Source organism: Coregonus lavaretus (genome assembly GCF_964263955.1).
Source record: "Coregonus lavaretus genome assembly, contig: HAP1_SCAFFOLD_355, whole genome shotgun sequence".
Taxonomy (NCBI): Eukaryota; Metazoa; Chordata; class Actinopteri; order Salmoniformes; family Salmonidae; genus Coregonus; species Coregonus lavaretus.
In genome coordinates this window covers 296,476-323,267 of record NW_028156546.1, presented here as the reverse complement: position 1 = coordinate 323,267, position 26,792 = coordinate 296,476, and the positions used below count along the sequence as shown (strand labels likewise).

The window sequence follows — 26,792 nt, the reverse complement described above, 5'->3', positions numbered from 1 at the left end:
CTACAGGCAGCCACATTCATCCACAGTCATGTCCTCGTGATGGCGAAGCAGCATTTCTCCATTCTCATAATACAGCATGCTCAGAGGACTCGTCTTGGTGGGGGCGCAACACGCAGAGGGAAGCCGCTCAGGCTGGTAGTGTTTTAGTAGACTCTGGAGGAAAAAAGAGACAAGAAGCAATCTGTGAGCAAAAATGTCCAAACAACTTCAAATAGGTATGAAGCATTGCCATAGTATCTAGCAATGGTCAAATAATCAATGAGCTTTGTACAGTTAAGCTATTCGCTGCTATTCGCTGCTCTGGCACCCCAATGGTGGAACAAGCTCCCCCACGACGCCAGGACAACGGAGTCACTGACCACCTTCCGGAGACACTTGAAACCCTACCTCTTTAAGGAATACCTGCAATAGTATAAAAGTAATCCTTCTACCCCTAACCCACCCCCCTATAAAAAATAAAGTGCTTGTCCCACTAGCTATCTTACAGTGAGGGAAAAAAGTATTTGATCCCCTGCTGATTTTGTACGTTTGCCCACTGACAAAGAAATGATCAGTCTATAATTTTAACGGTAGGTTTATTTGAACTGTGAGAGACAGAATAACAAACAAAAAATCCAGAAAAACGCATGTAGAAAATTTGATAAATTGATTTGCATTTTAATGAGGGAAATATGTATTTGACCCCCTCTCAATCAGAAAGATTTCTGGCTCCCAGGTGTCTTTTATACAGGTAACAAACTGAGATTAGCACACTTTTAAAGGGAGTGCTCCTAATCTCAGTTTGTTACCTGTATAAAAGACACCTGTCCACAAAAGCAATCAATCAATCAGATTCCAAACTCTCCACCATGGCCAAGACCAAAGAGCTCTCCAAGGATGTCAGGGACAAGATTGTAGACTTACACAAGGCTGGAATGGGCTACAAGACCATCGCCAAGCAGCTTGGTGAGAAGGTGACAACAGTTGGTGCGATTATTCGCAAATGGAAGAAACACAAAATAACTGTCAATCTCCCTTGGCCTGGGGCTCCATGCAAGATCTCACCTCGTGGAGTTGCAATGATCATGAGAACGGTGAGGAATCAGCCCAGAACTACACAGGAGGATCTTGTCAATGATCTCAAGGCAGCTGGGACCATAGTCACCAAGAAAACAATTGGTAATACACTACGCCGTCAAGGACTGAAATCCTGCAGCGCCCGCAAGGTCCCCCTGCTCAAGAAAGCAGATATACAGGGCCATCTGAAGTTTGCCAATGAACATCTGAATGATTCAGAGGAGATCTGGGTGAAAGTGTTGTGGTCAGATGAGACCAAAATCGAGCTCTTTGGCATCAACTCAACTCGCCGTGTTTTGAGGAGGAGGAATGCTGCCTATGACCCCAAGAACACCACCCCCACCGTCAAACATGGAGGTGGAAACATTATTGCTTTGGGGGTGTTTTTCTGCTAAGCGGACAGGACAACTTCACCGCATCAAAGGGACAATGGACGGGGCCATGTACCGTCAAATCTTGTGTGAGAACCTCCTTCCCTCAGCCAGGGCATTGAAAATGGGTCGTAGATGGGTATTCCAGCATGACAATGACCCAAAACACACGGCCAAGGCAACAAAGGAGTGGCTCAAGAAGAAGCACATTAAGGTCCTGGAGTGGCCTAGCCAGTCTCCAGACCTTAATCCCATAGAAAATCTGTGGAGGGAGCTGAAGGTTCGAGTTGCCAAACGTCAACCTCGAAACCGAGTTGCCAAACGTCAGCCTCGAAACCTTAATGACTTGGAGAAGATCTGCAAAGAGGTGTGGAACAAAATCCCTCCTGAGACGTGTGCAAACCTGGTGGCCAACTACAAGAAACGTCTGACCTCTGTGATTGCCAACAAGGGTTTTGCCACCAAGTACTAAGTCATGTTTTGCAGAGGGGTCAAATACTTATTTCCCTCATTAAAATGCAAATCAATTTATAAAAAATTTTACATGCGTTTTTCTGGATTTTTTTTGTTATTATTCTGTCTCTCACTGTTCAAATTAAATTAAATTATAGACTGATCATGTCTTTGTCAGTGGGCAAACGTACAAAATCAGCAGGGGATCAAATACTTTTTTCCCTCACTGTAAGTTGAATGCACCAATTTGTAAGTCGCTCTGGATAAGAGCGTCTGCTAAATGACGTAAATATAAATATACATTTGAAAACAGTATATTATTTGACACGTTTTGGAAAATCCCGTAGAAACACATTGAAACTTACCTGCATGTAAGCATGATTTGTTGGGTTCAAGTCTTCTCCCAGAGGACTTGGACAGATCCCCTCACATCGATAGGCATTATACTTCTTTGGGAAGACGATCCAGGACCCCCAGCCTATCTGATTGAAGTCTACATGCATATCAACTCTTCGACAGAGCGACGGGTCAATCTCATTGTTTCTGCTGGACACCTCTGGACCTCTCATGGCCGGTGGATCCCTCTGGCCTGAGTGGCCCCTTTTTGTCCTGTGTCTCTTCGGCCTGCGGACCTTCTTGGGCTCGGTGGTGGACAGGAACTTGGACTGTTCGGCTGTGTGGAGGAGGCTAGCCTTGGCCCGGCAGCCCTCCTCTGACCCTGTATGAGAGAAGACAACCAGCAAGGCTCTGTCGCTCACACGCTGACTCTGCTGTGTTCTAGACCCAGCCAACTGGACAGGGTTCTGCTGTGTTCTAGACCCAGCCAACTGGACAGGGTTCTGCTGTGTTTCAGACCCAGCCAACTGGACAGGGTTCTGCTGTGTTTTAGATCCAGCCAACTGGACAGGGTTCTGCTGTGTTTCAGACCCAGCCAACTGGACAGGGTTCTGCTGTGTTTCAGACCCAGCCAACTGGACAGGGTTGGGGAAGAACACATCTCTCTTTGTCTTGTTTGGTGATCTCCTCTTCCTTGAGCTCCTGGAGACCTGTTTCTGGCCGAGCCAGTTCAACAGTGGACCAGTGAGGTTGTAAACCTTCCAGTGCTGAGAGGAGGTGATCACAGAGGAGACAGAGAGATATCCCACCAGCTGGTGTTCCTGGCAGATCCCCTGTGTCTGCCTGCACGGGTAGTCGTGGTGATGGTAGATCTCCACGGTAATGTTGGAAGCCCTCGTCGCTCGGGGAAACCTGAACCTGAGCTCTGCAGCTTGGATCTGGTCGTCGGCCAATAAGGTGGTTAGGTCAAAGGTTGCAGTCCAGCGTCGGTGTCTGTGAGACAAACCTATTGTGAAGAAGAAGAAAAAACAGATTGTTCAGAATTTGCACTGACTAGTTCTTCTTTGAACATTATCATCTGGTCTGGTCTCTCACGTCAACTATGTACTCACATATACGTCTTTAGACAAGCATACATCCCAGTTATCCATCTGAACCACCATACAACGTTAAGTAGTTATATAATCAAAAGATTTGTTTTTATATCACCCATCTTTTTCAAACCCTTTAATGGTCAACTAAGGGTAAAAGAGATTATAATACATTTATACTTATAAAAAAGAGCTCTTAAACAACCATAGAGCTCATGAATAAACTGTTAATTTAGGAGGAATACACATGTTCTATTCAATCCTGGACAGCAATTCAGGCAGAGTATTTAGCATATTGGTTCTGGTTTACATCTAAGTAGTCAGAATGAATCATGCTTGTATTCTAAAAACAATATTGTTTTAATATTTTTAAAGAAATACCATTTTAGAACTAGGCAAAGCATGTTTGAGCATGTTTACAAATAGAAACTTTACTTCAATGCAACTAGGCAACTAGTTTGTGGATTAATCTACCATCGGCTGGGGTCAACATCAACATGTGTGAATTAGGACATGAATTGTGATGCAAAGAAGAACAAGGCATTGAGGTGTGGTACAAAATTCATCAAGAAGATTAAACACTATTGTACTATTGTCCCAATGTAATTGTAACGTTGCTATTGATAATCTATTTGTTGATTAAAGGTACTGTACCAAAACATCTACATTCGTTTAGCCTAGATGAGATGGGTCTGTTTTGCTCAGTCAGTTTCGAACACTAAGTCTGATCTGATGGCTGGGGAAATAAAAAGTATGAAGATTAAGGGACAACGGCAGGAGGACGAGGCTAGGCCTAATCCACTCAAAGTAAACACCGGATCGAAACCAATCATTTAACACGTCCTTAGCTCGGCTTCCGCATATCCTCCATTCAAACAAATAGGTAACAACTATGACACCTAGCAGTGATGTTAAATTAGATTCAGTGGTGTTGGGGAGCCGAGCCACCGGCGGAGCGGTCCGTGGAACATGTAGGCTACATGTTGTTAAAATCCCGCCCTGGCCCGAGATGTGGGTCTAGGCCACCACTCTAATCTAATCAAGGGAAGTGTGAAAAGAACTGAGGGGACTTGGGGGACTTGTTGATTTGAGTTAACAAACGATTTGAATAGGGATGTCTGGCAACATTTCTAATCAACATCGCCCCATTTAAAGAAAAAAGAGGTTTGCTTTGAGAATTAGGCTGAAAACCAGCCTTTTCACACGCTGATCCTTGTACGGTTATTCAGCCGGCAAATGAATGTGGATTGGAGCGCTTTGAGATCGTCTGGCGCAGGGATTTGACAGCCACTGTGGTGCGCAACCATGGCAAGAAAATGATCTAACTTTTTTTGAAGAATGAAAATAATGCAATAAAATTGCTCAAAACAAAGTTTAATTTACTAGGCTTGGAGTAGGCTAGGCAATAGGCCACACACTATTATAAAAGGCTCTGAACAGAATATGTTATATTATTATCACCTGTTACACTAAATTCAGGCAGGCAGCATAGGCTATATTTCAAGAATGTAGCCTATATGCCCAACTAAACGAATGAATAAATATGCCTATTGGCTGAAGGTATACTTTAAAAAAAAAATCTTACTTTTTGCCATCACACTCTTGACTGTGTCTGCTTGTTTTGCGGTGGTCTGCTCCATTACATCTATAGGCCGAGTGAGATTTGATTTGTAATTCCGGTAAAGGTGCATCATATACGTCGGTGCCAGGTGATGGTATCCAGGTGAACGGTGGTCTACAGCAAAACGTCGTGATATGCCGTGATAAACTCCATCTCTAGATTTGTGAATTCCTTGAGCCAGCAGTATGAGCAGAGAGGCATGAAGCGCTACACCTAGAGCGCCTAAAGAATGCATGCTGGTTGAGTCAAATTGGATGACAGATTCCTCTCTGGGTTGAGATAAGCTTGGCTTTTATACCTATCCCACTCCCATGCATATTTAACAAGTAGCCGCGAACATTAAAGGAAATTGACATGCGTCTTCAAGGCTTGTGACAAGACAGGTCATCATCCATTGACTTGTTAATGAGTTGCCCAAGCCAATGACTGGGTGACGTGTATTTAGAACGACCAGTGAGCACAAACTCCCTATAGCACCTTTATAATAATAATAAAAATAATATGCCATTTAGCAGAAGCTTTTATCCAAAGCGACTTACAGTCATGCGGTTTTTTTTTTGTGTATGGGTGGTCCCGGGGATCGAACCCACTACCTTGGCGTTACAAGCGCCGTGCTCTACCAGCTGAGATACAGAGGACCACAGAGGACCACAGAGGACCACCTTTCTCATCAATAGTTATTTAAAAAGTCACCTTCTTTATTAGCCTTCAGCTACGTTCACTTTCCATATGAAATATATTCATTCCAATCAATCAGTTGGGCTATAGATTAGGGTTAAGGGTTTTAGTTTGATAAACCTGTACATTCTGCTCTCTGTAACGAAGAGCTAGCTGGTTATGACAATAGATTACGAATTCTATGGACATAAGCCTATATAGACTTTCTCACATATGTTTTTCATAGTATATCTGGGGTGTATCCACAAAGCATCTCACAGTTAGGAGTGCGGATCTAGGATCTGTCTATATAATCTTATTCATTATGATCTAAAAGGAAAAACATTAGGTCATTTCTCTTTCTCTTCAGTTTAGGCAAGTGGACTTTTAATAGGCTCGAGGGGCAATGTTATTGTAATACCATAAATAACATGATATCAATAGGCCTGTGTGGACAAATCAAATTATATGTTTTCAGTGATGTGCTGCCTTTTGGAGTTTTATTATAGACTATTAGAAATATTGCGCTCTGCGTCTCCGAGTGAAAGGAACAGTGGATGGAACGCTCAATGGACAAAAACCCTTCCACTTAGTGCGCATGCTCCTCCCCTTCTTTTATTCAGATAGTGGAAATCCTTTCCTCTGAAAATCTGCAAGAAAGGGCCGTATAGGTAAAGACAAGTACGTGGAAGAAACTATCCCTAAATAAATCACAAACCGCTGCTTTACATCACTGTTCCTTGGTTTATTTAAACATCCGACTAATGAGTAATTTCTGGAGAAGACACGTTTCTTCCGAGTGAAATGGTGAGTACATTTTACGGTTCTCCTCTTTCATTTCCCGTGTCCACGCGCACATTGGTAGGCTAAACTGTGAAAATCGTCGGTATGCTAGTTTGTGTTTATGTGGATATGTTAGCCTAATGTGAAGTGTGTGTGATGATGTCGGTATGCGCGGTCAGTGCATGACTACGTTGCAACATTGCATCAAACAAAATCAAATGTGGTATAAAGTTGCAGTTAGTGGCATGTGGTTGGCTTGTCTTGACCCACCTCCATGCCTCCTCCAGTCTCCAGCGATAGGCTATTGTATGTCGAACCAGTCATGTTTGATGCAGCCGTGAAATTGTTTAAATTGTTCAAGTAAACTTGTTTGAAGTGCCAATCTATCATTCATTTCCCATGGAGGGTGGAATTCATGTGCTACCGATGGGGCCGATGTTCATTGGCTAATAGGTGTGTAATATTCAAATGATAACTCTTTGGTAGACTAAATGATTATTGGCGCATTTACACTTTCAGTTGACCTGTTCAGGTGTTTCACACCTCTTAGGTCCGTTACTGTACTACAAATACAACAGTTCAGTATTTTTCGATCGATCCGCTATTAGTTAGGTAGACTTAAGTTTTTGCAAATCGAGCAGTGATTTGGACGGTAATTAAATGTCCTTTACGTTTGATGTCCTTTTAAAACCCCCATTTAAACCTAATACAGTGATTTGCCAAGCTCTCCAATTAGGCACGTCAAATAAAGCAAGATCTTGCTTCATGTCCGTTACTCTGCATATACACAGAAACTAGTCTATACATATACATTTTTAATCTTGTCAAACTCAAATATGAAGATCAATCAAGCCATGAGAACATATCGAAACTGTTGTTGGCTCCCCCCCTTGCCTCAATCCAAAATAAAGGATCCACATAGAGAGAAATAGAAATGGCGTCTTTTTGTAGGCACTAACTCCGCCATGGTTCGTTGGACAAAGCCTTTGGGAAAATGAATGGCGTTTTTGGATTAACGCCGAACATAAGGTCTGTGGTAAACGCAGGTTTAGGAGATTTTATACATTTTGTTCTATGAAATAATCCTCATCAGCAAACGTCACTTTTAGTGAATTTATAAAAATGAATGTAATAAAAAGCACTAAAAGCACATAAAGCACATGAAGGCTTGATAATTCATAAAGGTCATGTTAACTGACTGATATTATCTCATAGAACAAAACGTATAAAATCTCCTAAACCTGTGTTAACCTCAACTTTAATTTCAGCGTTTATTCCAAAACCCTTTTCTTTCCCCATAGGGATGGCTGAACGAATCAGAGGTTACTCATATCCAGGTTTTAGGACTACAAGCTGTCCAGCTCTACATTTACATTTTAGTAATTTAGCAGATGCTCTTATCCAGAGCAATTAGGGTTAAGTGCCTTGCTCAAGGGCACATTGGCAGATTTTTCACCTAGTCGGCTCGGGGATTAGAACCAGCGACCTTTCGGTTACTGGCACAACGCTCTTAACCACTAAGCTACCTGCCGCCCCAGACAAAACAAAAGGCAAGCCGAGTTGGACCTGACCAACTACTACAGGGCTCTTGTTGGTAATCAAGAGACTATTCTCCAGGCTGCATCCCTAATGACACCCTATGCCCAATACACTGAGTGCACAAAACATTAGGAACACCTACTCTTTCCATGACATAGACTGACCAGGTGAAAGCTATGATCCATTATTGACGTCGCCTTAGTTAAGTTGAAGTGGAGGAGACCGGTTAAAGAAGGATTTTTAAGCCTGGAGACCTTTACATAACAGGGTAGGGGCCGTATGGGCATTCCGCCTCGGAGGCGGATCCGGCTCCGGGCGTGACGACCACATACTCCCCGCCTCCCTATTGCACCCCTGGTCTGGTCTGGACCTCAGCGCGCTGCTTCCCCTCTCCTTCCTCCCACGATACTCCAAGCCCTGTCTGGACCCTGGTGTGGGAGACCCCGAACCTGGAGAGGGGCTGACGTCTGCGTCTGGACTGGAACCGCTGACCGGAGCTGGACTAGACACCGGTGGAGCGGACTGCTCTGGCTCCGGAGTGGAGCAGCTGACCGGAGCTGGATCATGCACCGGTGGAGCGGACTGCTCTGGCTCCGGAGTGGAGCAGCTGACCGGAGCTGGATCAGGCACCGGTGGAGTGGACTGCTCTGGCTCCGGAGTGGAGCAGCTGGAACGGGCACGGGCCGTGCCGGACTGGACACACGCACCACTGGTCTGGTGCGAGGAGCAGGCACGGGCCGGACCGGACTAGGAACACGCACCACTGGCTTGGTGCGAGGAGCAGGAACGGGCCGGGCCGGACTGGCGACACGCACCAAGGAGCAGGAACGGGCTGGGCCGGACTGGCGACACGCACCACTGGCTTGGTGCGGGGAGCAGGTACGGGCCGGGCCGGACTGGCGACACGCACCACTGGCTTGGTGCGGGGAGCAGGTACGGGCCGGGCCGGGCCGGACTGGACTGGCGACACGCACCACTGGCTTGGTGCGGGGAGCAGTTACGGGCCGGGCCGACTGGACTAGCGACACGCACCACTGGCTTGGTGCGGGGAGCAGGTACGGGCCGGACTGGACTGGCGACACGCACCACTGGCTTGGTGCGAGGAGCAGGAACGGGCTGGGCCGGACTGGCGACACGCACCACTGGCTTGGTGCGGGGAGCAGGAACGGGCCGGGCCGGACTGGACTGGCGACACGCATCACTGGCTTGGTGCGGGGAGCTGGAATGGGCCGGACTGGGGACACGCACCACTGGCCTGGTGCGAGGAGCAGGAACGGACCGGGCCGGACTGGGAACACGCACCACTGGCCTGGTGCGAGGAGCAGGAACGGGCCGGGCCGGACTGGGAACACGCACCACTGGCCTGGTGCGAGGAACGGGCCGGGCCGGACTGGGAACACGCACCACTGGCTTGGTGCGGAGAGCAGGAACGGGCCGGGCCGGACTGTGGAGGCGGACTGGAGGTCTGGAGCGGAGAGCTGGCGCAACCCGTCCTGGCTGGCTGCCCACTTTCGCACGACACGTGCGGGGCGCTGGCACAGAACGCACTGGGCTGTGCATGCGCACTGGCGATACAGTGCGTATCTCTGCATACCTAGGTTCCTTTATTAACCCCCGCTCCTTATGCTGCCTAACAAGCTCCTCTCTCCGTGCCTCTACTTCCTCCTTCTCCCTACGAGCCTCCTGCAGTGCCTCCTCTTGAATGGATCTCTCCCGCTCTATTCTATCTATCAGCCCCCGTAATATGGTGGCCTCCTCTCTTACCCTGCAGATCCGATCCTTCTCTCTCTCGGCACTTCTCCTCCAGTGAGGACTCCTCCGGGAGCCCCCACGAGTTAGGGAACAGAAACTCATCGTCGTCGTCATCCTCTGACTCCTCAGTATAATACTGTTCCCACTCTTCTTCCCATGGTCGTAGGGAATCAATCTGGAAACCCACCGGGTGCAGTGGTCGGGGCTCTTCTCTCTCGCTCCCTGACCACCCCTTTAGCCCCCCACATTTTTTTTATTGGGGCTGCTTCTTGGCCTTCCTCCTCGGCCGGCTTCTGTGTTGCCGTTGCTCCTCTCCTGCCTGGGCTTCCTTCTTCGCCCAGGGTCCTTTTCCCGCAAATATCTCCTCCCACGACCAAATCTTCCCCACCTGTGTCCAGGGTGTTCGGTCCTCCTGGGCACGCTGCTTGGTCCGTGTTTGGTGGGATCTTCTGTCACGTTCGTTCAAGGACGGGTCAGACCAAGGTGCAGCGTGAAATGCGTACGTGTTTATTAAACTGATAAACACACGACAAAACAATAAACAAACGAAACGTGAAGTCCTAAGGTGGAACACACAACAAACCTATACACGGAACAATATCCCACAACTAACGCATGCCAACAGGCTGCCTAAGTATGATTCCCAATCAGAGACAGCTGTCGCTCATTGTCTCTGATTGGGGATCATAATTAGGCAGCCTGTTGGCATGCATTAGTTGTGGGATATTGTTCCGTGTATAGGTTTGTTGTGTGTTCCACCTTAGGACTTCACGTTTCGTTTGTTTATTGTTTTGTCGTGTGTTTATCAGTTTAATAAACATGTACGCATTTCACGCTGCGCCTTGGTCTGACCCGTCCTTGAACGAACGTGACACTACTGCAGCCAAAAGGCACCACCAGCACAGCAAGTGACTGAAAAGTTATGTTTCCGAAATCCCTAATTTGGAAAAACATTCTCTATTCCCTCAACCTTTGCTCTCTTTACGTGAAACATGTAAGCATCGCATGCGTGTGACCAATAGGACCTGACCTATCATAATCACATCAATAAACTGGTTATAACAAACTCCGAACACAGTAACACGTGACAGCAAAATGGATGTGGAGGACGTGAAATAGAAACTCGAAGTGGGCGAATGTTTACTGGTTGCTCAGGAGGGAAAGGGGAAGTCAGATCTGTGGAAGACATTTGACTTAGTTTTGGAAACTACTGGAGATCAAGAAAAAGGAGGGTATAGGCGCAAGCGTTGTGTATTATGTGTGCCAAACAGTTGCTGTTAGATTACAATATTATAATTTTTTCTGGCCATTTTGGAACAACACTAAATAAATGCGTTTACCATAGAGTCTAACGGAAAACAATAAATATATAAAGCCTTTATTAGAGCAGACTATAAACAGTTGCATGCATTCGTGAATTGCAGTTTAATTATTGTTTAGGCAAATTATTCAAAGCTCCCTTTTGTTATTACATTTTAAAACTAAAATGCTTGATTGCATTTCAAAGCATGAATGTCTCGTATGCTGTGTGATGGCATGAATGAATGATTGATACAGTAGCCTATATATTGAAATATACAGTGCCTTCGGAAAGTATTCAGACCCCTTGACGTTTTCCACATTTTGTTACGTTACAGCCTTTTTCTAAAATTCAATTAAAAAATAATAATCTTCAGTAATCTACACACAATACCCCATAATGACAATGCAAAAACAGGTTTTTAGAAATCTTTGCAAATCTATTAAAAATAAAAAACAGAAATACCTTATTTACATAAGTATTCAGACCCTTTGCTATGAGACTCGAAATTGAGCTCAAGTGTATCCTGTTTCCATTGATCATCCTTGAGATGTTTCTACAACTTAATTGGAGTCCACCTGTGGTAAATTCAATTGATTGGACATGATTTGGAAAGGCACACACCTGTCTATATAAGGTTCCACAGTTGACAGTGCATGTCAGAGCAAAAATCAAGCAATGAGGTCGAAGGAATTGTCCGAAGAGCTCCGAGACAGGATTGTGTCAAGGCTAAGATCTTGGGAAGGGTACCAAAACATTTATGCAGCATCGAAGGTCCCCAAGAACACAGTGGCCTCAATTGATCTTAAATGGAAGAAGTTTGGAACGACCAAGACTTCCTAGATCATTCGAGGGAGAAGGGACTTGGTCAGGGAGTTGGACGAAAAACCCGATGGTCACTCTGACAGAGCTCTAGAGTTCCTCTGTGGAGATGGGAGAACCTTCCCGAAGGACAACCATCTCTGCAGCAGTCCACCAATCAGGCCTTTATGGTAGAGTGGCCAGACGGAAGCCACTCCTTAGTAAAAGGCACATGACAGCCCGCTTGGCACCTAAAGGCACCTAAAGACTCTCAGACCATGAGAAACAGGATTCTCTGGTCTGATGAAACCAAGATTGAACTGGCCTGAAAGCCAAGCATCACGTCTGGAGGAAACCTGGCACCATCCCTACGGTGAAGCGTGGTGGTGGCAGCATCATGCTGTGGGGATGTTTTTCAGCGGCAGGGACTGGGAGACTAGTCAGGATCGAGGGAAAGATGAACGAAGCAAAGTACAGAGAGATCCTTGATGAAAACCTGCTCCAGAGCACTCAGGACCTCAGACTGGGGCGAAGGTTCACCTTCCAACAGGACAACGACCCTAAGCACACAGCCAACACATCGCAGGAGTGGCTTCGGGACAAGTCTCTGAATGTCCTTGAGTGGCCCAGCCAGAGCCCAGACTTGAACCCGATTAAACATCTCTGGAGAGACCTGAAAATAGCTGTGCAGCAACGCTCCCCATCCAACCTGACAGAGCTTGAGAGGATCTGCAGAGAAGAATGGGGAGAAACTCCCCAAATACAGGTGTGCCAAGCTTGTAGCGTCATACCCAAGAAGACTCAAGGCTGTAATCACGGCCAAAGGTGCTTAAACAAAGTATTGAGTAAAGGGTCTGAATACTTATGTAAATGTGATATTTCTGTTTTTTTATTTTTAATAAATTAGCAAAAATGTCTAAAACATATTTTTTCTTTGTCATTATGGGGTATTGTGTGTAGATTGATGAGGGGGGAAAAAACAATTTAATCAATTTTAGAATAAGGCTGTAACGTAACAAAATGTGGAAAAAGTCAAGGGGTCTGAATACTTTCCAAAGGCACTGTAGGCCTAAGTAAGTTAAGGTATTAAGACTAAACAGGACGCACTCTTAGGCCTACAGCTCGATGGTGGTTATACAAGGCTGCTAAAAAAAGCCTTAACAGTTAGGCTATTGATTATAGACCTAATTAAGTTGGTTTCCTCTCTCCTCAATTTTCTTAGACAATTAGGCTTAAGGCAAGGGCCGTTTCCTCATCTCTGCTACTGCCCCCGCCGCATTGTTCTCAATCCTAATGTGCTGGTTAACGTTGCTATTATGCACATAGCAACATGGGGAAAGGCGCCAATTCTACGGCACACTAAAGATTATGTTTCAGAGACCGTATCCAATGAGGGAGAAAGCGCATTTGTTATAAAATAATATTGGATTTATTGGTTTTGCACCATTATTTTTTACATAATATAACCATATACCATTTAAGTATCACATGTCTTAGAGTGATGGACTGTGCCATGCCTCCGCAATGGATTAGTCCACTGAGACACGAGCGAATCAGACAGGTCTCATGAAAAAAATAATACAATATACGACTGGTCGATTTTAAAGAAATCTCGTTCGACCAAAACAATCGACCAGTCGACTAAATGGCCTCAGCCCTAATATCTTCACTCATTTATCTACCCTCATCAATTCCTCAAGCATTTTGGAATTTATGTTTTTATGTCCAAGCCAAGTTAGTGCCAATGGTTGTTTTGCCACTAGGTGGCGCAACACTAGCTTTGAGTGGATGATTAGAGATTGAGTGTTTTTAATGTTCTAGTCTACATTATCTGACATACTTAGAACATGTTTTATTTCCAACCTCTTTGTCTCAGGGGACATTACACTAGAGACATCCTGCCAGTCTGGTGTCTGACTCGCTCACCCTGTCTATTTTCTATTTTATTTAATTCATAGTTGTATTCTCAGCGTGTTGCCCTCCATCTATTCCAGAGCCATGGATTGATATGGATATAAACAGCTCTGCTCTGCTCTATTCTATCCCAGATTTTTAAATCAAAACACTCTACGTGTATTGATCTTCTGTTCTACTTTGGGGCTGTGAAGCAGAACCTTGTGCTCTGTCAGCCTTCTCCCTGTCCGGAACTTTATTTATGTTCTAGTCTGGAGGAGGGGTCTTTGCATAGTTCTGTCTAGGTTGTAGACAAGAGTACACTATAAACACAGGTGTCAGTGCTGTGCCACTGGGGAGAATGAACTGAGAGTCCCTGTGTGGAAAAAGGAAGGAGGAAGGGAGAGATGGAGGGAGGGAGTCATTGTGTTAAATTATAGAAGGATGTTGTGACATGGGGGATATTGGCCAGGGCAGGATGTCAGAACTTAGACAGGTGACATTACCCTGATCTGTCTGGTTTTGACTGGTAAAACGGCTTCGCTTCGTGGAGAGAATGCTGCTCTGTCCCGTCATGGAACATGTGCTCATCCATTCTCTCACTTCTCACTTCTACTCCTGCTACTTTTCTCTTCTGTAGAGAAATGGATATCGGAGGCAGTCTTGGTTTGCAGGCCTCAGTGTACCGAGTCCCCTTTCCATGAGCGCTTCAGAGTTTAATGAGAACAGTCATTAAAATAACTGTGTAACAACATGTTAATAAAGGTAGTTATTAATGTAATGACAGTGTTACTACCTCGGTATAACAGCATATTAATATAAAGTGTTAGTACACACTAGGGCAGGGTTATTCAGCTATATTCTTTTGGGGGCCAGATTAAAACAAATATTAATTGCAGGGGGGTCAGACATTTTCCACATGCGATTATTCTTCCGATGAACTGTAGAACACACACACACACACACACACACCATAAAACAACACACACACCATATTAAGCATTCAAATTAAATGTTGCTTAAAGTAGGTGATTTTGAAATCATCTGAAAACGAAGCATTTCCTCTCTGATATCCCCTATTGTTTTACAATGGTGATAACATGGACCACCAAACTATTTGATTCTCTATTTTAGGAAACATGTAAAAATGATCTGGAAACATTTGAGTCTAGCCTTATTTTCATTATCTCACTAAAAGTTATAACACATGAAGATGTGTTAAAACAGATGATGCCAAATTTCAGGCTGAAGGAAGTACGCTTTGAATTCATAAAAAAAATGGATAATGACTGCAGAGGACGAATACTGGAGAAATGCCTCTTCCACTGCTTTTAAATGAAATACTCAGTCTCAGTATTCAACTTCTACAAGATATGGTGGTTCACATTCTCCAGAAAGACGTTGTTTCTCATTCATGATGGTATTGCAAGAACATCACAGCCTTGGCCTGTGGCCTCCAGCAGCAACTGATCAGAGCCTTGGCCTGTAGCCTCCAGCAGCAACTGATCAGAGCCTTGGCCTGTGGCCTCCAGCAGCAGCAGATCAGAGCCTTGGCCTGTAGCCTCCAGCAGCAGCAGCAGATCAGAGCCTTGGCCTGTAGCCTCCAGCAGCAGATCAGAGCCTTGGCCTGTAGCCTCCAGCAGCAGCAGCAGATCAGAGCCTTGGCCTGTAGCCTCCAGCAGCAACTGATCAGAGCCTTGGCCTGTAGCCTCCAGCAGCAGCAGATCAGAGCCTTGGCCTGTAGCCTCCAGCAGCAACTGATCAGAGCCTTGGCCTGTAGCCTCCAGCAGCAGCAACAGATCAGAGCCTTGGCCTGTAGCCTCCAGCAGCAGATCAGAGCCTTGGCCTGTAGCCTCCAGCAGCAGCAGATCAGAGCCTTGGCCTGTAGCCTCCAGCAGCAGATTGGCCCTTGGCCTGTAGCCTCCAGCAGCAGATTGGCCCTTGGCCTGTAGCCTCCAGCAGCAGCAGCAGATCAGAGCCTTGGCCTGTTGCCTCCAGCAGCAGATTGGCCCTTGGCCTGTAGCCTCCAGCAGCAGATTGGCCCTTGGCCTGTAGCCTCCAGCAGCAGATCAGAGCCTTGGCCTGTAGCCTCCAGCAGCAGCAGCAGATCAGAGCCTTGGCCTGTAGCCTCCAGCAGCAGATTGGCCCTTGGCCTGTAGCCTCCAGCAGCAGATTGGCCCTTGGCCTGTAGCCTCCAGCAGCAGATTGGTCCTTGGCCTGTAGCCTCCAGCAACAGATCAGAGCCTTGGCCTGTAGTCTCCAGCAACAGATCAGAGCCTTGGCCTGTAGCCTCCAGCAGCAGCAGCAGATCAGAGCCTTGGCCTGTAGCCTCCAGCAGCAGCAGCAGATCAGAGCCTTGGCCTGTAGCCTCCAGCAGCAGCAACAGATCACAGCCTTGGCCTGTAGCCTCCAGCAGCAACTGATCAGAGCCTTGGCCTGTAGCCTCCAGCAGCAGCAGATCAGAGCCTTGGCCTGTAGCCTCCAGCAGCAGCAGATCAGAGCCTTGGCCTGGAGCCTCCAGCAGCAGCAGCAGATTGGCCCTTGGCCTGTAGCCTCCAGCAGCAGATTGGCCCTTGGCCTGTAGCCTCCAGCAGCAGATTGAACCTTGGCCTGTAGCCTCCAGCAGCAGCAGCAGATCAGAGCCTTGGCCTGTAGCCTCCAGCAGCAGATCAGAGCCTTGGCCTGTAGCCTCCAGCAGCAACTGATCAGAGCCTTGGCCTGTAGCCTCCAGCAGCAGCAGATCAGAGCCTTGGCCTGTAGCCTCCAGCAGCAACTGATCAGAGCCTTGGCCTGTAGCCTCCAGCAGCAGCAGCAGATCAGAGCCTTGGCCTGTAGCCTCCAGCAGCAGATCAGAGCCTTGGCCTGTAGCCTCCAGCAGCAGCAGATCAGAGCCTTGGCCTGTAGCCTCCAGCAGCAGATTGGCCCTTGGCCTGTAGCCTCCAGCAGCAGCAGCAGATCAGAGCCTTGGCCTGTAGCCTCCAGCAGCAGATTGGCCCTTGGCCTGTAGCCTCCAGCAGCAGATTGGCCCTTGGCCTGTAGCCTCCAGCAGCAGATCAGAGCCTTGGCCTGTAGCCTCCAGCAGCAGATTGGCCCCTGGCCTGTAGCCTCCAGCAGCAGATTGGCCCCTGGCCTGTAGCCTCCAGCAGCAGCAGCAGATCAGAGCCTTGGCCTGTAGCCTCCAGCAGCAGATTGGCCCTTGGCCTGTAGCCTCCAGCAGCAGATTGGCCCTTGGCCTGTAGCCTCCAGCAGCAGATTGGCCCTTGGCCTGTAGCCTCCAGCAACAGATCAGAGCCTTGGCCTGTAGTCTCCAGCAACAGATCAGAGCCTTGGCCTGTAGCCTCCAGCAGCAGCAGCAGCAGATCAGAGCCTTGGCCTGTAGCCTCCAGCAGCAGATCAGAGCCTTGGCCTGTAGCCTCCAGCAGCAGCAACAGATCAGAGCCTTGGCCTGGAGCCTCCAGCAGCAGCAGCAGATCAGAGCCTTGGCCTGTAGCCTCCAGCAGCAGATCAGAGCCTTGGCCTGTAGCCTCCAGCAGCAGATCAGAGCCTTGGCCTGTAGCCTCCAGCAGCAGATCAGAGCCTTGGCCTGTAGCCCCCAGCAACAGGAGGAGGAGAAGGAAGAAGAAAGGAACCGGTGTGACAGTAAAGCAGCACTCAATGTAATGTTCATATCATGATGTAAACACTCAACAGTAAACACTCCTGTACTCACCCATGACTGCGTGGCCGCACATGACTCCAACACCATCATTAAGATTGCAGACGACACGACGGTGGTAAGCCTGATCACCGACAACGACGAGACAACATATAGGGAGGAGGTTGAAAAGATTTCGTACGGGCCCTCAGATCCTCAAAAAGTTCTACAGCTGCACCATTGAGAGCATCTTGACTGGCTGCATCACCGCCTGGTATGGCAACTGCTCTGCATCCGACCGCAAGGCGCTACAGAGGGTAGTGTGTACGGCCCAGTACATCACTGGAGTCGAACTCCCTGCCATCCAGGACCTCTATACCAGTCGGTGTCAGAGGAAGGCCCTAAAAATGGTCAAAAGACTCCAGTCACCCAAGTCATAGACTGTTCTCTCTGCTACCGCACGGCAAGCGGTACTGGAGCACCAAGTCTGGGACCAAAAGGCTCCTTAACAGCTTCTACCCCCCAAGCCATAAGGCTGCTGAACAGTTAATCAAATGGCTACCCTGACTATTTATTTGCACTGACTTTCTTGCACTGGCTCCCCACATGCTCACACACTACACTGACCCTCCAACACTCCAACACACCAACACACACACACATGCATGCATATTGACGCCACACTCACACATAGACACACTTTCAAACTCTTTCACACTCTCCACATACGCTGCTGGCTGCTACTCTGTTTATGATCTATCCTGATTGACTAGTCACCTACATGTACATATTACCTCAATTACTTCAACTACCTCGTACCCCTGCACATTGACTCGGTACCGGTACTCCTTGTATATAGTCTCATTATTATAATACTACGGGGTACTGGTACTCCTTGTATATAGTCTCATTATTATAATACTACAGGGGTACTGGTACTCCTTTTTATATATAGTGGGGGAAAAAAGTATTTAGTCAGCCACCAATTGTGCAAGTTCTCCCACTTAAAAGGATGAGAGAGGCCTGTAATTTTCATCATAGGTACACGTCAACTATGACAGACAAATTGAGAAAAAATTTCTCCAGAAAATCACATTGTAGGATTTTTAATGAATTTATTTGCAAATGATGGTGGAAAATAAGTATTTGGTCACCTACAAACAAGCAAGATTTCTGGCTCTCACAGACCTGTAACTTCTTCTTTAAGAGGCTCCTCTGTCCTCCACTCGTTACCTGTATTAATGGCACCTGTTTGAACTTGTTATCAGTATAAAAGACACTTGTCCACAACCTCAAACAGTCACACTCCAAACTCCACTATGGCCAAGACCAAAGAGCTGTCAAAGGACACCGGAAACAAACAAAATTGTAGACCTGCACCAGGCTGGGAAGACTGAATCTGCAATAGGTAAGCAGCTTGGTTTGAAGAAATCAACTGTGGGAGCAATTATTAGGAAATGGAAGACATACAAGACCACTGATAATCTCCCTCGATCTGGGGCTCCACGCAAGATCTCACCCCGTGGGGTCAAAATGATCACAAGAACGGTGAGCAAAAATCCCAGAACCACACGGGGGGACCTAGTGAATGACCTGCAGAGAGCTGGGACCAAAGTAACAAAGCCTAACATCAGTAACACACTACGCCGCCAGGGACTCAAATCCTGCAGTGCCAGACGTGTCCCCCTGCTTAAGCCAGTACATGTCCAGGCCCGTCTGAAGTTTGCTAGAGTGCATTTGGATGATCCAGAAGAGGATTGGGAGAATGTCACATGGTCAGATGAAACCAAAATGTAACTTTTTGGTAAAAACTCAACTCGTCGTGTTTGGAGGACAAAGAATGCTGAGTTGCATCCAAAGAACACCATACCTACTGTGAAGCATGGGGGTGGAAACATCATGCTTTGGGGCTGTTTTTCTGCAAAGGGACCAGGACGACTGATCCGTGTAAAGGAAAGAATGAATGGGGCCATGTATCGTGAGATTTTGAGTGAAAACCTCCTTCCATCAGCAAGGGCATTGAAGATGAAACGTGGCTGGGTCTTTCAGCATGACAATGATCCCAAACACACCGCCTGGGCATCGAAGGAGTGGCTTCGTAAGAAGCATTTCAAGGTCCTGGAGTGGCCTAGCCAGTCTCCAGATCTCAACCCCATAGAAAATCTTTGGAGGGAGTTGAAAGTCCGTGTTGCCCAGCGACAGCCCCAAAACATCACTGCTCTAGAGGAGATCTGCATTGAGGAATGGGCCAAAATACCAGCAACAGTGTGTGAAAACCTTGTGAAGACTTACAGAAAACGTTTGACCTGTGTCATTGCCAACAAAGGGTATATAACAAAGTATTGAGAAACTTTTGTTATTGACCAAATACTTATTTTCCACCATAATATGCAAATAAATTCATTAAAAATCCTACAATGTGATTTTCTGGAAATTATTTTCTCAATTTGTCTGTCATAGTTGACGTGTACCTATGATGAAAATTACAGGCCTCTCTCATCTTTTTAAGTGGGAGAACTTGCACAATTGGTGGCTGACTAAATACTTTTTTCCCCCAGTGTAGCCTCATTATTGTTATTTTATTGTGTTACTATTTCCTTTAGTAAAAAATACAAATTTCTCTTGCTTTTTAACTCTGATTTGTTGGGAAAGGGCTTGTAAGTAAGCATTTCACGGTAAAGTCTATATCTGTTTTATTCGGCGCACGTGACAAATATTTGATTTGAAGTCATCACAGATCCTTTCTACATTGAGCTACGCTTCCTGCTCATCCACCTCAGTGCTGTGTGTGTGTGTGTGTGTGTGTGTGTGTGTGTGTGTGTGTGTGTGTGTGTGTGTGTGTGTGTGTGTGTGTGTGTGTGTGTGTGTGTGTGTGTGTGTGTGTGTGTGTGTGTGTGTGTGTGTGTGTGTGTGTGTGTGTGTGTGTGTGTGTGTGTGTGTGTGTGTGTGTGTGTGTGTGTGTGTGTGTGTGTGTGTGTGTGTGAGGCCAGGAGGAGTAGATGACACGTTTGGTTCCTACTACCACCACATCCTCTACACCCTCCAGTCAGAACACACACACACACACACACACACACACACACACCCCTCTGCATACAGCTCAACCTGCAGCAGATCTGCTAAGCCTGCTCCTATTATCTCAGCTGTAAGTCTATTTACCCTCTGAGATGAAATAGCATCATACGTTAATTGCTAATGAATGAAGTAATTAGTATGTCGCGCTACATTACGTGATGGCAACAACGTGCTGTTTACCTCTCAGCTGGGTGCTGTGATTACCTATCTCCCTAGGGTGCTGTGTGTGTGTGTGTGTGTGTGTGTGTGTGTGTGTGTGTGTGTGTGTGTGTGTGTGTGTGTGTGTGTGTGTGTGTGTGTGTGTGTGTGTGTGTGTGTGTGTGTGTGTGTGTGTGTGTGTGTGTGTGTGTGTGTGTGTGTGTGTGTGTGTCTGTGTAGTTCTGCTGTATACAGTAATGGTGAGGGTGACTTTTGGAAACGTTGTGACTGATGAGCAATGATGGGAACATAGATTGCAGTGTGCGTGTTCTCTTTGTACCATTTGAGGGTGACTTTTTACCACAGAAGTATTTTAAGTTCAGTTGCTGTGTTTGAGCCTGCTTGGAGGCTCTGTGCTGTCTGTTTGTCGTCGTGTAGGAGGCGTGCTGTTGCCAGGAGACCAAGCTGGTGATTAGATGGTGAACCGGCTGATGGGTAGTAAGGCACTCAGGGTCCTCCCCCACAGCCTCAGGGTCCTCCCCCACAGCCTCAGGGTCCTCCCCCACAGCCTCAGGGTCCTCCCCCACAGCCTCAGGGTCCTCCCACACAGCCTCAGGGTCCTCCCCCACAGCCTCAGGGTCCTCCCCCACAGCCTCAGGGTCCTCCCCCACAGCCTCAGGGTCCTCCCACACAGCCTCAGGGTCCTCCCCCACAGCCTCAGGGTCCTCCCCCACAGCCTCAGGGTCCTCCCCCACAGCCTCAGGGTCCTCCCCCACAGCCTCTTCAAACACACACACACCCTGTCACCAATCTGTCTGTTCCTGAGCTGTGTGCCGTTCTTTAGTCGTCGCGACTCGTCTCTCTCTCTCTCTCGGCAGTGAGTTAGCTGTCTGCCTGCCAGTCCTCTGCCCTGCCTCCTTCCTGACTGAGTGAAGAGCCCTGTCATTGACTCATCCCATTTCTTTATAAGGAGGCGTTAATAATGCGAGACCGCTTGGCGTAGTACTGGAACCAGCCAGCCAGCCTGAACAGACCTTAACAGACAGACGCCGTCAACCACCGGACGGACTGAAGCTAGCCTCAACAGCCACAGACAGAGAGCAGAGCGGAGGGGACTGGGAAGGATGTCAGTCTGACGGGGACAGAGACTGTTGTCCTGTTTTTATTCTCAATCTTCAAAATACTTCCACCCCCTGGATGGTGTTCAGCAGCAGGACACAGGTACTGGCAATACTTTAATGATCTGTTTCTCTTGTATTACCAGTACAGTACTACCTCAGGGAGAGACGATGCACCTTCACAGGGATCATTCTGACATGTCTTTCAGTTTTTTAATGTGATGGGAGCAAGTTGCAGAAATGCTGCTGTGTCTGTCTCTGTCAACAACATGTGAATGATATCTAGGGAAATTGAGATCCCATGCTATACCATGTGGTGAGTGGAAGGCTCCCTGTCAACAACATGTGAATGATATCTAGGGAAATGGAGATCCCATGCTATACCATGTGTTGAGTGGAAGGATCTCTGTCAACAACATGTGAATGATATCTAGGGAAATGGAGATCCCATGCTATACCATGTGGTGAGTGGAAGGATCTCTGTCAACAACATGTGAATGATATCTAGGGAAATGGAGATCCCATGCTATACCATGTGGTGAGTGGAAGGATCTCTGTCTGATGTTTATCCTTTCAGATGGCAGAATGTCATGTTGGCATACCTCACAATGCACGATGCAAATGAACGATTACCATGACATGGCTATTTGTAAATGTATGCATACTGAACCTACACACTTCCAAGTATTGAAACCCACCCATCTGTGTTTTAGAATGAAGGATGACCTGGTGGACACAACATTAGTGCACTAACTAGTCCGTCACCTGAAGCCAGCATTGGCCTTCTGGGAACACAATGAGGAGTGGTGGGCCTTCTGGGAACACAGTGAGGAGTGGTGGGCCTTCTGGGAACACAGTGAGGAGTGGTGGTTGCCAATGGATAGATGGTGTCTGGCCTCCCCTTTTTCCTGCTCATCTGGGCTCATTACATCACCACTATGCTATCTTTAGGTAGTCCTCCTTACTCCTGAGAACGCAGGGCATGCTGGGAGGCATACCAAGTTGACAACAACTGTACTCCTGAGTGGCGCAGTGGTCTAAGGCACTGCATCGCAGTGCTAACTGTGCCACTAGAGATCCTGGTTTGAATCCAGGCTCTGTCGCAGCCGGCCGCGACCGGGAGACTCATGGGCGGCGCACAATTGGCCCAGCGTCGTCCAGGGTAGGGGAGGGAATGGCCGGCAGGGATGTAGCTCAGTTGATAGAGCATGGCGTTTGCAACGCCAGGGTTGTGGGTTTGATTCCCACGGGGGGCCAGTATAAAAAAATATGTATTCACTAACTAACTGTAAGTCGCTCTGGATAAGAGTGTCTGCTAAATGACTTAAATGTAAATGTAAACAACTCCTATCAAGGTGTCTCTCAATGATGTGAACAGATGCAAAGCATTGAGAGTCTAGTGAGGCTGTTCTGCCAATCTGGTATTTACATGTGGAGGATGTTGACGTTGTAAACTGACTTTCCTTCTTTAATTGCCACTGAGGAGATAAATAAGGTCGTATTGGATTGAATGGAAAGCCGACTCTGCAAATCTGGTTTAGTTTGGTTTTGTTAGCTCCTCGTTCTGACATGAAATGTTGTCCGATGTCCTCATGGTGCTGACAGCACAGTGTGGCCAGCAACATTCTCTGGGGTTTCAGAAAACATCCAGGCCACATTACTTCAGCCTTGAAATCATAGGGGGATATGAAATTGCCATCTTGAAATAAAGTAAATTACACAGCACTGTTTCAAAAATAGATTTACCATTCCTTTTTTTAAAAGCTCTGACGAGCGTCGGTCTGTGTCATCAGTTGCACCCTATTCCTTATATAGTGCACTACTTTTGACCAGGGCTACATAAGCAGTGCACTATATAGGGAATAGGGTGCCATTTGGGACCGGCCCTCGTGAGAGAACGGAATGCATGCAGGGTGCGTTAGTCTCATGATTTGTGTCATCATATTCAACAATATTACTGGGTAGCAAAAGTCAACAAGTATGATTTTAATAATATAAATATTATGCCATTTAGCAGACACTTCTATCCAAAGAGACTTACAGTCATGCGTGCGTAATTTTTTTTGTTGGGGTATACCGTATGTGATATCTACTGTACTCTGTCACTCAGTAGTATACCGAATGTGATATCTACTGTACTGAGTCACTCAGTAGTATACCGTATGTGATATATTTTTCTTTCTTTCATTGTCTTTCTGTGGGTGGAAGCCTATTCACTGATAATTCTTAACTTGTATGGTGGTGAGTTTACTGTATATTTCAGAGACATCTGTACCCTGTGGTTAAGAAGCTAAGGACCTGCACCCTGTAGGTAGGAAGCTAAGGACCTGCACCCTGTAGGTAGGAAGCTAAGGACCTCCACCCTGTAGGTAGGAAGCTAAGGACCTCCACCCTGTAGGTAGGAAGCTAAGGACCTCCACCCTGTAGGTAGGAAGCTAAGGACCTGTACCCTGTAGGTAGGAAGCTAAGGACCTCCACCCTGTAGGTAGGAAGCTAAGGACCTCCACCCTGTAGGTAGGAAGCTAAGGACCTCCACCCTGTAGGTAGGAAGCTAAGGACCTCCACCCTGTAGGTAGGAAGCTAAGGACCTCCACCCTGTAGGTAGGAAGCTAAGGACCTGTACCCTGTAGGTAGGAAGCTAAGGGCCTCCATCCTGTAGGTAGGAAGCTAAGGACCTGCACCCTGTAGGTAGGAAGCTAAGGACCTGTACCCTGTAGGTAGGAAGCTAAGGACCTCCACCCTGTAGGTAGGAAGCTAAGGACCTCCACCCTGTAGGTAGGAAGCTAAGGACCTCCACCCTGTAGGTAGGAAGCTAAGGACCTCCACCCTGTAGGTAGGAAGCTAAGGACCTCCACCCTGTAGGTAGGAAGCTAAGGGCCTCCACCCTGTAGGTAGGAAGCTAAGGACCTCCACCCTGTAGGTAGGAAGCTAAGGACCTCCACCCTGTAGGTAGGAAGCTAAGGGCCTCCACCCTGTAGGTAGGAAGCTAAGGGCCTCCATCCTGTAGGTAGGAAGCTAAGGACCTCCACCCTGTAGGTAGGAAGCTAAGGGCCTCCACCCTGTAGGTAGGAAGCTAAGGACCTCCACCCTGTAGGTAGGAAGCTAAGGACCTCCACCCTGTAGGTAGGAAGCTAAGGACCTCCACCCTGTAGGTAGGAAGCTAAGGACCTCCACCCTGTAGGTAGGAAGCTAAGGACCTCCACCCTGTAGGTAGGAAGCTAAGGACCTCCACCCTGTAGGTAGGAAGCTAAGGACCTCCACCCTGTAGGTAGGAAGCTAAGGACCTCCACCCTGTAGGTAGGAAGCTAAGGGCCTGTACCCTGTAGGTAGGAAGCTAAGGACCTCCACCCTGTAGGTAGGAAGCTAAGGACCTCCACCCTGTAGGTAGGAAGCTAAGGACCTCCACCCTGTAGGTAGGAAGCTAAGGGCCTGTACCCTGTAGGTAGGAAGCTAAGGACCTCCACCCTGTAGGTAGGAAGCTAAGGACCTCCACCCTGTAGGTAGGAAGCTAAGGGCCTTCATTCACAAACCTTGTTGCAAAATAATCAGTGCAGCAACAAACATCGTCCTTGCGCACACGCTGTTGTCCTCGTGCCTCATCCTCTTTCAACAGTCGTTTTCTGATAAACATGTCAGTCAGAAGACATTGACTTTTCAAAAAACAAAACATTAAAATATCAAAAATTGGCCCAATCTTCAACAATTGCGCAATATGCTGCTTTCTTCATGGGAACTCAACTGTTGAAGGGGAAATGTTGAAACTCAATTTTTTTTGTTTTGTTAGAGGAAGCGCTGAGCTCATTTCCGTGGCAATGCCGGCTGTGATATTGGACCAATGTCCTGTGGAGTCAAATTTTTCTGTGACCCCTGACCTCTGTGATGAAAGACAATCAGATGCAGCGTGTGAAGCAGCCCTTCAAAGTGTACGTCCCAAATGGCACCCTGTTCCCTATATAGTGCACTACTTTTGACCAGGGTCCATAGGGCTCTGGTTAACAGTAGTGCACTATATAGGGAACAGGGTGCCATTTGGGATGCACCCTCTGAGTCCCCGGGCCACTAACTGCTTCCTGCCAAAGTGTGCAGGCTCTTCCTCCTCTCTCTCTCTCTCTCCTCTCCTCCTCCTCTCTTCCTGTGCTTGTAGGAGGAGGTTGTGGCGTGACTTTTAACTATTGGGCCTTAATCAACGGCTTGAAACACAAACCTCTATCCTGTCTGCCTGTGATGAGAGGGAGTTTCATAGCTATTATCCTGTTACAGAGAAAGCCAGTCTGTTTAAAAGACGACATCATCAGTCTGATTTTAAAAGCTGACATCATCAGCCTTTTGGCTTTCTCAGCAACATCACAAAACCGTAGGTTCTGAAATCAGATATCATCACAGTATGTTGGTGGTTTTACATGCCAATGGTTATGGCCTCCTGTCTGGACATTGAGCTGGGCTGAACCGACCTGTTGGTCTAATGGAGACGGCCACAGTCCTCAGCGATCCCTGCCAACATCCCTCTATGATGCTGCTGCAGCTTCATCGTTGGTCATCACTAACGACAGAGGAATCTCCTCCCACAGCCTCCTGTGGAGTGCCATGAGTCTGGCATTAAGACTAACGACAGAGAGTGGTACTGACAAGTACAAACTATTCCCAAGCATCCCGGCCCCGTCAGCCCCACTCTCCACTTCACCCTGGCCCCGTCAGCCCCACTCTCCACTTCACCCTGGCCCCTTCTAAATCTTTTGTCCGGACTTCTGTCCTGACCGCTCAGGCCTAATTCTGGGATGCCGACCTTCACAGAGAAACGTGATGAAGGAAGCCCTTTGGTACTGCTGCTTCAGAAAGGCCTGTCACTGTTAGTTGACATCATCAGAAAGGCCTGTCACTCTGTTAGTTGACCTCATCAGAAAGGCCTGTCACTCTGTTAGTTGACCTCATCAGAAAGGCCTGCTACTCTGTTAGTTGACCTCATCAGAAAGGCCTGTCACTCTGTTAGTTGACCTCATCAGAAAGGCCTGTTACTCTGTTAGTTGACATCATCAGAAAGGCCTGTCAATCTGTTAGTTGACCTCATCAGAAAGGCTTGTTACTCTGTTAGTTGACATCATCAGAAAGGCCTGCTACTCTGTTAGTTGACCTCATCAGAAAGGCTTGTTACTCTGTTAGTTGACATCATCAGAAAG

The 26,792-nt window shown here is 47.3% G+C and overlaps 2 protein-coding genes across 2 annotated transcripts in view; one reads left to right on the top strand and one right to left on the bottom strand.

The window, feature by feature from the left end:
- On the bottom strand, positions 1–26,146 carry LOC311126231 (nodal homolog; the record flags this gene model as incomplete). The annotated part of the gene is made up of 4 exons (XM_084200244.1): positions 1–153; positions 2,246–3,222; positions 20,862–21,281; positions 26,089–26,146. The coding sequence occupies 4 exons, from the start codon at positions 26,144–26,146 to the stop codon at positions 1–3; spliced, it is 1,608 nt and encodes a 535-aa protein (XP_084056370.1).
- The window catches only part of LOC311126230 (paladin-like), a gene marked incomplete at its 3' end in the record, with an annotated part of 26,514 nt that continues 21,282 nt past the window's right edge, over positions 21,561–26,792 (top strand). Inside the window, exon 1 of the mRNA XM_084200243.1 lies at positions 21,561–21,721. The remainder of the gene's footprint in view (positions 21,722–26,792) is intronic.